Raw genomic sequence first — 10,045 nt, 5'->3', positions numbered from 1 at the left:
TACAAGTAAAATAAATAAATCATCATTATCAGTCGTATTTATTGAGCGCTTACTGTGTGCAGAGCGCTGTACTAAGCGCTTGGGAAGTACAAGTTGGCAACATATAGAGACAGTCCCTACCCAACAGTGGGCTCACAGTCTAAAAGGGGGAATAGCCATGGGTTCTAATCCCGGCTCCGCCACTTCTTAGCTGTGTGGCTTTGGGCAAGTCATTTTGCTTCTCTGGGCCTCAGTTCCCCCATCTGTCAAATGGGGATGAAGACTGGGATCCCCCCGTGGGACCCCCTGATCACCTTGTATCCCCCTCCAGCAATTAGAACAGTGCTTGGCACCTAGTAAGCGCTTAACAAATGTCATTATCATTATTATTATTACCGTGCTCTGCACACAGTAAGCACTCAAAAAGTTGATCTCCCCATGACCCCTGGGACAGGGGCTCCAGGGGATGAAGACTGTGAGCCCCACAACCTGATCACCTCAGCGCTTAGAACAGCGCTTGGCACCTAGTAAGCGCTGAACAAATACCATCATTATTATTATTATTACAGTGCTCTGCACACAGTAAGCACTCAAAAAGTTGATCTCCCCATGTCCCCTGGGACAGGGGCTCCAGGGGATGAAGACTGTGAGCCCCACGCCCTTCAAGGCCCTACTGAGAGCTCACCTCCTCCAGGAGGCCTTCCCAAACTGAGCCCCTTCCTTCCTCTGCCCCTCGTCCCCCTCTCCATCCCCCATCTTACCTCCTTCCCTTCCCCACAGCACCTGTATATATGTATATATGTTTGTACATATTTATTACTCTATTTATTTATTTTACTTGTACATATTAATTCTATTTATTTTATTTTGTTAGTATGTTTGGTTTTGTTCCCTGTCTCCCCCTTTTAGACTGTGAGCCCACTGTTGGGTAGGGACTGTCTCTGTATGTTGCCAATTTGTACTTCCCAAGCGCTTAGTACAGTGCTCTGCACACGGTAAGCGCTCAGTAAATACGATTGATGATGATGATGATGACAACCTGATCCCCTCAGCGCTTAGAACAGCGCTTGGCACCTAGTAAGTGCTTAACAAATACCATCATCATTATTAACATTACAGCGCTCTGCACACAGTAAGCACTCAAAAAGTTGATCTCCCCATGCACCTGTATATAAATACAGGTATATAAATAAATACCTCAATAAATACGATTGATGATGATGATGATTGAATGAATGAATGTATATATATGTGTATATATGTTTATATGTTATATATGTATATATGTTTGTACATACTTATTACTCTATTTATTTATTTTATTTGTACGTATCTATTCTATTCATTTTATTTTGTTCGTACCTTTGGTTTTGTCCTCTGTCTCCCCGTTTTAGACTGTGAGCCCCCTGTTGGGTAGGGACTGTCTCTAGATGTTGCCAATTCGTACTTCCCAAGCGCTTAGTCCAGTGCTCCGCACACAGTAAGCGCTCAATAAATGTGATTGATTGATTGATTGATAGAACAGCGCTTGGCACCTAATAACAAATGCCACCATTAGTATTATATTATAAGTATTATAAGTCCCTCCTCTCCCCCTCGTCCCCCTTCCATCCCCCCATCTTACCTCCTTCCCTTCCCCCCAGCACCTGTATATATGTCTAGATGTTTGTACATATTTATTACTCTATTTATTTATTTTACTTGTACATATCTATTCTATTCATTTTATTTGGTTAGTACGTTTGGTTTTGTTCTCTGTCTCCCCCTTTTAGACGGTGAGGCCACTGTTGGGTAGGGACTGTCTCTAGATGTTGCCAATCAGTACTTCCCAAGCGCTCAGTACAGTGCTCCGCACATAGTAAGCACTCAATCAATACGATTGATTGATTGACTGATTGATAGAACAGCGCTTGGCACCTAATAACAGATGCCACCATTAGCATCATAAGTACGATTTTAGGCTGTGAGCCCAATGTTGGGTAGGGACTGCCTCTCTATGCTGCCAACTTGTACTTCCCAAGCGCTTAGTCCAGTGCTCCGCACACAGTAAGCGCTCAATCAATACGACTGATTGATTGACTGACTGATAGAACAGCGCTTGGCACCTAATAACAGATGCCACCATTAGTATCATAAGCACGATTTTAGGCTGTGAGCCCACTGTTGGGTAGGGACTGTCTCTAGATGTTGCCAATCTGTACTTCCCAAGCGCTTAGTATCAATCAATCAATCAATCAATCGTATTTATTGAGCGCTTACTATGTGCAGAGCACTGTACTAAGCGCTTGGGAAGTACAAATTGGCATCACATAGAGACAGTCCCTACCCGATAGTGGGCTCACAGTCTAAAAGGGGGAGACAGAGAACAGAACCAAACATACCAACAAAATAAAATAAGTAGGATAGAAATGTACAAGTAAAATAAATAAATAAATAAATAAACAGAGTAATAAATATGTACAGTGCTCCGCACATAGTAAGCGCTCAATAAATACGATTGATGATGATTGAATGAATGAATGAATGAATGAATGAATGAATGAATGACGGCTATCCAAGGCAGCCCCCCCCCCCGAGTGGGAGGGGGGCGAAAGGGCTTTGATTGACAGCGTCGCCTCCGGCGCCCCGGGCCCGGCGCGCGCCATTGGCGGGCCGGTGTCGCGGGCGGCGGCCAATGGGCGGGCGCCGCCGGGCCTCGCGCCCGGCCTCGCGCCCGGCGGCCAATGGGCGGGCGCCGTCCACGAGCGGGGCCGCGTGCCCCGCGCTCCGATTGGCTGAAAGTTACTGTGGGAAAGAAAGTTGGGGAAGTTTCACACGAGCCGTTCGCGTGCGGGCCCGCCTATAAATAGGCGCCGCCAGGGCCACCGCGGGATCACACGGGACAAGGACCGGAGCTGCTGCTGCTGCTGCTGACGACCCGGGAATTCCCCCCCATCCCATCCCATCCCATCCCATCCCATCCCACCGGACCACCCCACCCCCTCCTTCCTCCTGGAACACCCTCCCTCTCCGAAGGTAACCCCAAACTCACCCCCACTCGACTTCCCGAGCGCTCCCTGGGTGCGGAGCACTGGACTGGGCGCTGGGAAAAGGCAAAAAAAAGAGACGGTCCCCACCCTCCCACCAATCAATCAATCGATCGGATTTATTGAGCGCTTACTATGTGCAGAGCACTGTGCTGAGCGCTTGGGAAGTACAAATTGGCAGCAGTCAATCAATCAATCATATTTATTGAGCGCTTACTATGTGCAGAGCACTGTGCTGAGCGCTTGGGAAGTACAAATTGGCAACAGTCAATCAATCAATCATATTTATTGAGCGCTTACTATGTGCAGAGCACTGTGCTAAGCGCTTGGGAAGTACAAATTGGCAACAGTCAATCAATCAATCATATTTATTGAGCGCTTACTATGTGCAGAGCACCGTGCTAAGCGCTTGGGAAGTACAAATTGGCAACAGTCAATCAATCAATCAATCATATTTATTGAGCGCTTACTATGTGCAGAGCACCGTGCTAAGCGCTTGGGAAGTACAAATTGGCAACAGTCAATCAATCAATCATATTTATTGAGCGCTTACTATGTGCAGAGCACTGTGCTGAGCGCTTGGGAAGTACAAATTGGCAACAGTCAATCAATCAATCAGTCATATTTATTGAGCGCTTACTATGTGCAGAGCACTGTGCTGAGCGCTTGGGAAGTACAAATTGGCAACAGTCAACCAATCAATCATATTTATCAAGCGCTTAGTACAGTGCTCCGCACATAGTAAGCGCTCAATAAATACGATTGATGATGATGGTGATTTATTGAGCGCTTACTATGTGCGGAGCACTGTACTAAGCGCTTGGGAAGTACAAATTGGCAACATCTAGAGACAGTCCCTACCCAACAGTCTAAAAACAGTCGCCTGGAAGTGTTGCCAAAATCTGCCGTGGAAAACGGACACACACACCCCACTCCGATGAAGACTCGAGGACTCTAAAGTCGTAACTCTCCGGGGAATTTTTTTTTTTCTTCTTCTTTCCGAGAAACAGAAGATGCCGGCGGACATAATGGAGAAAAACTCCTCCTCCCCCGTGGCTGCCACCCCAGCCAGTGTCAATACGACGCCCGATAAGCCAAAGACCGCGTCCGAGCACAGAAAGGTAACCGGCTGTTTCCTCCGCTCTCCCAAGTTGATACTCGAGGGTGGCAGGAAAGTTGGGTATTAGGTCATCATCAATCATCAATCGTATTTATGGAGCGCTTACTGTGTGCAGAGCACTGTACTAAGCGCTTAGCACTGTGCTAAGGTCCGCGTCCCGGTGATTCATTCGTTCCTTCAGTCGTATTTATGGAGCGCTTACTGCGTGCAGAGCACTGGACTAAGCGCTTGGGAAGTACAAGTTGGTAACATAGTCATTCATTCAGTCGTATTTATTGAGCGCTTACTGTGTGCAGAGCACTGGACTAAGCGCTTGGGCAGTACAAGTTGGCAACGTATTCATTCATTCAATCGTATTTATTGAGCGCTTACTGTGTGCAGAGCACTCCGAAGCGCTGGGGTAGTACAAGTTGGCAACATTTTCATTCATTCAGTCGTATTTATTGAGCGCTTACTGTGTGCAGAGCACTGTACTAAGTGCTTGGGCAGTACAAGTTGGCAACATATTCATTCATTCAATCAATCGTATTTATCGAGCGCTTACTGTGTGCAGAGCACTGTACTAAGCGCTGGGGAAGTACAAGTTGGCAACGTATTCATTCATTCAGTCGTATTTATTGAGCCCTTACTGTGTGCAGAGCACTACTAAGCGCTTGGGAAGTACAAGTTGGCAACATATTCATTCATTCAATCGTATTTATCGAGCGCTTACTGTGTGCAGAGCACTGTACTAAGCGTTTGGGAAGTATAAGTTGGCAACATATTCATTCATTCAGTCGTATTTATTGAGCGCTTACTGTGTGCAGAGCACTACTAAGAGCTTGGGAAGTACAAGTTGGCAACATATTCATTCATTCAGTCGTATTTATTGAGCGCTTACTGTGTGCAGAGCACTACTAAGAGCTTGGGAAGTACAAGTTGGCAACATATTCATTCATTCAGTCGTATTTATTGAGCCCTTACTGTGTGCAGAACACTACTAAGCGCTTGGGCAGTACAAGTTGGCAATATATTGATTCATTCAGTCGTATTTATCGAGCGCTTACTGTGTGCAGAAGCACTGTACTAAGCGCTGGGGAAGTACAAGTTGGGAACATATTCATTCATTCAGTCGTATTTATTGAGCGCTTACTGTGTGCAGAACACTACTAAGCGCTTGGGAAGTACAAGTTGGCAACATATTCATTCATTCAATCGTATTTATTGAGCGCTTACTGTGTGCAGAGCACTACGAAGCGCTGGGGAAGTACAAGTTGGCAACATACTCATTCATTCAGTCGTATTTATCGAGCGCTTACTGTGTGCAGAGCACTGTACTAAGCGTTTGGGCAGTACAAGTTGGCAACTTATTCATTCATTCAGTCGTATTTATCGAGCGCTTACTGTGTGCAGAGCACTGGACTAAGCGCTTGGGAAGTACAAGTTGGCAACATATTCATTCAGTCGTATTTATTGAGAGCTTACTGTGTGCAGAGCACTGCACTAAGCGCTGGGGAAGTACAAGTTGGCAACATATAGAGACGGCCCCTACCCAACAGTGGGGCGATTGAGTTATTAGAAGGTCAAACCGGTACTCATCGGACACTCTTTCGTTCCCTTGCAGTCATCTAAGCCCATCATGGAGAAAAGAAGAAGAGCGAGAATTAACGAGAGTCTCAGCCAGCTGAAAACACTGATCTTGGATGCACTTAAGAAAGATGTAAGTGGGTTGGATTGAAAGTTTTTCTCGGATAATCGAGGGGATGGTTATTATTAATTATTAGTATTAGTATTTTGGGGTGGGGGTAAGGTCTAAACACACTATTCAGTAGGAATCCTTAGAGCTGCCAGAGGGCCGGGCAGACTTCCACGTAACAGTAACTTACAGTCTCCTTCTTTTCACGGTGGGGGGGATGCTTGGAAGGGGAGGGACCCTTATCCAATTTCAAGGCATATAAAAGCTCTAGTTCCGCGTATTGGCCCCCAGACCTTCAAGGTTGCGAAGTTTTCATTCTTTTCTCCCCTTCCGTAGAGTTCGAGGCATTCCAAACTGGAGAAGGCCGATATTCTGGAAATGACAGTAAAGCATCTCCGGAACCTGCAGAGAGCCCAGATGACCGGTGAGTGTGATCCGATTATTCTTTTTTTCCTCCCCCCCAACTCCATCCCTCCGTATTCCTCATTTTCTGCGGTGATTTCTTCCAGACTTCCGTCTGTGGTTATGAATGGCATTCAGCTACATTTTACTGTCTTGGCTCCTATTGCCTTTCCCACGGTCCGGGGCTTATTTATAGCCACAACTTCAAGCTGTTACTGTTCCGGAAAAGGAGGGAGGCCGAAGCGGGGAGGGTGGCGGGTGGGTAGAGGGAGAATGGAAGCCGGGGGGCGGGGGGGGGGAGGGAGATGGGGTGGCGAGGCAGGATATCAGATAATCAGAACCAGAGGGGCCGTCTTGGCCACTCGGCTTGTCTCGGGGTCGAGGAGAACCTGGAGGCGATCTGGGCGGGAAAAGGGGTTTTGGGCGGTTTTAATCCTTCAAAATGGGGAGGGGGAGAGGCAGGAAAGGGAGCAGGAGGGGAAAGAGAGAGAAGCAAAGTGGTGGGGAGGGAGAGAAGCAAAATTCATTCATTCAATCTTATTCATTGAGCGCTTACTATGCGGAGAGCACTGTACTAAGCGCTTGGGAAGTATAGTGGGGGGAGAGGCAGGAAGGGGGAAGGGGAAAGGGAGAGAAGCAGAGTTGGGGAAGACAGGAAAGGGGGGAGGGGAAAGGGAGAGAAGCAAAGTTGGGGGAAGGCAGGAAAGGGGGAAGGGGAAAGGGAGAGAAGCAAAGTTGGGGGGAGGCAGGAAAGGGGGAAGGGGAAAGGGAGAGAAGCAAAGTTGGGGGGAGGCAGGAAAGGGGGAACGGGAAAAGGAGAGAAGCAAAGTTGGGGGGAGGCAGGGAAGGGAAAGGGGAAAGGGAGAGAAGCAAAGTTGGGGGAGGTAGGAAAGGGGGAAGGGGAAAGGGAGAGAAGGAAAGTTGGGGGAGGCAGGAAAGGGGGAACGGGAAAGGGAGAGAAGCAAAATTGGGGGGAGGCAGGAAAGGGGGGAGGGGAAAGGGAGAGAAGCAAAGTTGGGGGGAGGCAGGAAAGGGGGAAGGGGAATGGGAGAGAAGCAGAGTTGGGGGGAGGCAGGAAAGGGGGAAGGGGAAAGGGCCAGAAGCAAAGTTGGGGGGAGGCAGGGAAGGGGAAAGGGAGAGAAGCAAAGTTGGGGAGGCAGGACGGGGGAAGGGGAAAGGGCGAGAAGCCAGATTGGGTTGAGGGGAGCCCGGTTTGGAGTCGATGACCGAGGCCCCCCCTCACCCCTCCCGGCCCGTGTCCCCGCAGCGGCCCTCAGCTCGGACCCCACGGTGCTGGGCAAGTACCGGGCCGGCTTCAGCCAGTGCATCAACGAGGTGACCCGGTTCCTGTCCACCTGCGAGGGCGTCAACGCCGACGTCCGCACGCGGCTGCTGGGACACCTGGACAGCTGCGTCGCCCACATCAACGCCATCGGCTACCCGGCGCACGCCCCCTTCGGGCACACCCTGGTACAGCTCCCCGGGACCGCCGCCGCCGCCGCCGCCGCCGCGCCCCCTGGCGGCGGGGGCGGAGCCGGCGGAGGAGGAGGAGGAGCAGCAGGAGCAGCAGGAGGAGGAGGAGCAGGAGCAGGAGGAGCAGGGATGCCCTGCAAGGCCACCAGCCCCAACCCGGACCCCGGGAAGATGCTCGGCGGCTTCCAAGTAGTCCCCGCCCCGGACGGCCAGTTCGCCTTCCTCATCCCCAACGCGGCCTTCGCGCCCAACGGACCCGTCCTCCCCCTCTACCCCCACAGCGGCCTCCATCCCGCGGGGCCCAGCGCCCCCTCACCCATCACCGCCGACTCCGTGTGGAGGCCCTGGTGAACCTCCTTCCACACTCTCCAATCCAACTCCCACCCCCAGGCTCCCAGCGCTCCGTCACCCATCACCGCCGACTCCGTGTGGAGGCCCTGGTGAACCTCCTTCCACACTCTCCAATCCAACTCCCACCCCCAGGCTCCCAGCGCTCCGTCACCCATCACCGCCGACTCCGTGTGGAGGCCCTGGTGAACCTCCTCCCACACTCTCCATTCCCACTCCCACCCCCAGGCTCCCAGCGCCCCGTCGCCCATCACCGCCGACTCCGTGTGGAGGCCCTGGTGAACCTCCTTCCGCACTCTCCATTCCGACTCCAACCCCCAGGCTCCCAGCGCCCCCGTCGCCCATCACCGCCGACTCCGTGTGGAGGCCCTGGTGAACCTCCTTCCACACTCTCCATTCCCACTCCCACCCCCAGGCTCCCAGCGCCCCGTCGCCCATCACCGCCGACTCCGTGTGGAGGCCCTGGTGAACCTCCTTCCGCACTCTCCATTCCGACTCCAACCCCCAGGCTCCCAGCGCCCCGTCGCCCATCACCGCCGACTCCGTGTGGAGGCCCTGGTGAACCTCCTTCCACACTCTCCATTCCCACTCCCACCCCCAGGCTCCCAGCGCCCCGTCGCCCATCACCGCCGACTCCGTGTGGAGGCCCTGGTGAACCTCCTTCCGCACTCTCCATTCCGACTCCAACCCCCAGGCTCCCAGCGCCCCGTCGCCCATCACCGCCGACTCCGTGTGGAGGCCCTGGTGAACCTCCTTCCACACTCTCCATTCCGACTCCCACCCCCAGGCTCCCAGCGTCCCGTCGCCCATCACCGCTGACTCCGTGTGAAGGCCCTGGTGAACCTCCTTCCACACTCTCCATTCCAACTCCCACCCCCAGGCTCCCTGGCCTTTCCCCCCCCCTTCCCAAAAAAGTTACCTTTTTCTGTAGAGGGTCGGATGCAGCGACTGACCGTGCACTATATTTGTACATATTTTATACGTTCATATTGGATCGCGCCTCTGTACGATAAGAGTTCGGACAACGTTTCGTTTTTTACACGAGATTCCCTTTTTTTTTATGTGATGCCAAAGACGTTTGACAGTGCTCTTAAACGGCTTCCTCTGGGGGAAGTTTTATTTGAGAATTAATAAAAAGAAAAAGTGGCCCGAGGGTGATGTGGTCCCGATCACGCGATCTCCCCCTAGGATGCGCAGTCTATGTCGTCGTCGTCCAACATCAACAGCATTTTCTACCGTACGCGGAGCGTGGCATCGGGCACTGGGGAATATCCAAGTTTTAAAAAAATCCGCCTCTGATCTTGAAGAGTTTGAATCTGTGAAGCGCTTAGCTTGTGAAGTGCTTGTGAAGTGCTAAGCGCTTAGTACAGTGCTCTGCACACAGTAAGCGCTCAATAAATACGATCGATTGATTGATTGACGAGAGACAAAGGAACGTAAACTACCAAATAAACTACTATTCGGTAGCGTGAAGGAAATCGCTGGCTTGGTTTTGGTTAGAACAAACACTGCTCAGCTCCTGATTCGGTGCATCCAACACAGTGCATTTGACCACATCGTCTTTTGATAAGTTCCTTTGACGATTTAAGTCTTCCTTGGTCCCCAGTGTATAAGGAAACAAAATTCCACAGGAGAGACACCGAATCCCCACTATTATAGTTGACGGCATAATGTAATGCTTTAATCGCTGCTAAGTGTCCAACAAGCAGATACCGAGAGCTGTTATTCAATCGTATTTATTGAGCGCTTACTGTGTGCAGAGCACTGTACTGAGCTCTATAGCAGTTCTCACCCCCACGAGATAGTTGAATGACAATTTTCAAAATGAAGAAAAGCTAAGTGTCCAACAAGCAGATACCGAGAGCTAGTATTCAATCGTATTGAGCGCTTACTGTGTGCAGAGCACTGTACTAAGCGCCACAACAGTTCTCACCCCCACGAGATAGTTGAATAACAATTTTCAAAATGAAGAAAAGCTAAGTGTCCAACAAGCAGATACCGAGAGCTGTTATTCAATCGTAT

The 10,045-nt window shown here is 50.7% G+C and overlaps 1 protein-coding gene across 1 annotated transcript; it reads left to right on the top strand.

The window, feature by feature from the left end:
• Positions 1 to 2,963: 2,963 nt before the first annotated feature.
• Positions 2,964 to 8,352, top strand: HES1 (hes family bHLH transcription factor 1). Its single transcript, XM_038749133.1, has 5 exons — positions 2,964 to 2,994; positions 4,016 to 4,126; positions 5,729 to 5,824; positions 6,137 to 6,224; positions 7,470 to 8,352. Exons 2-5 carry the CDS (start codon positions 4,019 to 4,021, stop codon positions 8,024 to 8,026), a joined length of 849 nt encoding a protein of 282 aa, XP_038605061.1. The 5' UTR covers positions 2,964 to 2,994; positions 4,016 to 4,018; the 3' UTR covers positions 8,027 to 8,352.
• Positions 8,353 to 10,045: the final 1,693 nt, after the last annotated feature.

The sequence above is a fragment of the Tachyglossus aculeatus genome, chromosome 7 (assembly GCF_015852505.1).
Source record: "Tachyglossus aculeatus isolate mTacAcu1 chromosome 7, mTacAcu1.pri, whole genome shotgun sequence".
In the NCBI taxonomy this organism is placed as follows: Eukaryota; Metazoa; Chordata; class Mammalia; order Monotremata; family Tachyglossidae; genus Tachyglossus; species Tachyglossus aculeatus.
The sequence above is the reverse complement of the archived record's forward strand: the minus strand, read 5'-3'. Positions and strand labels throughout refer to the sequence as shown.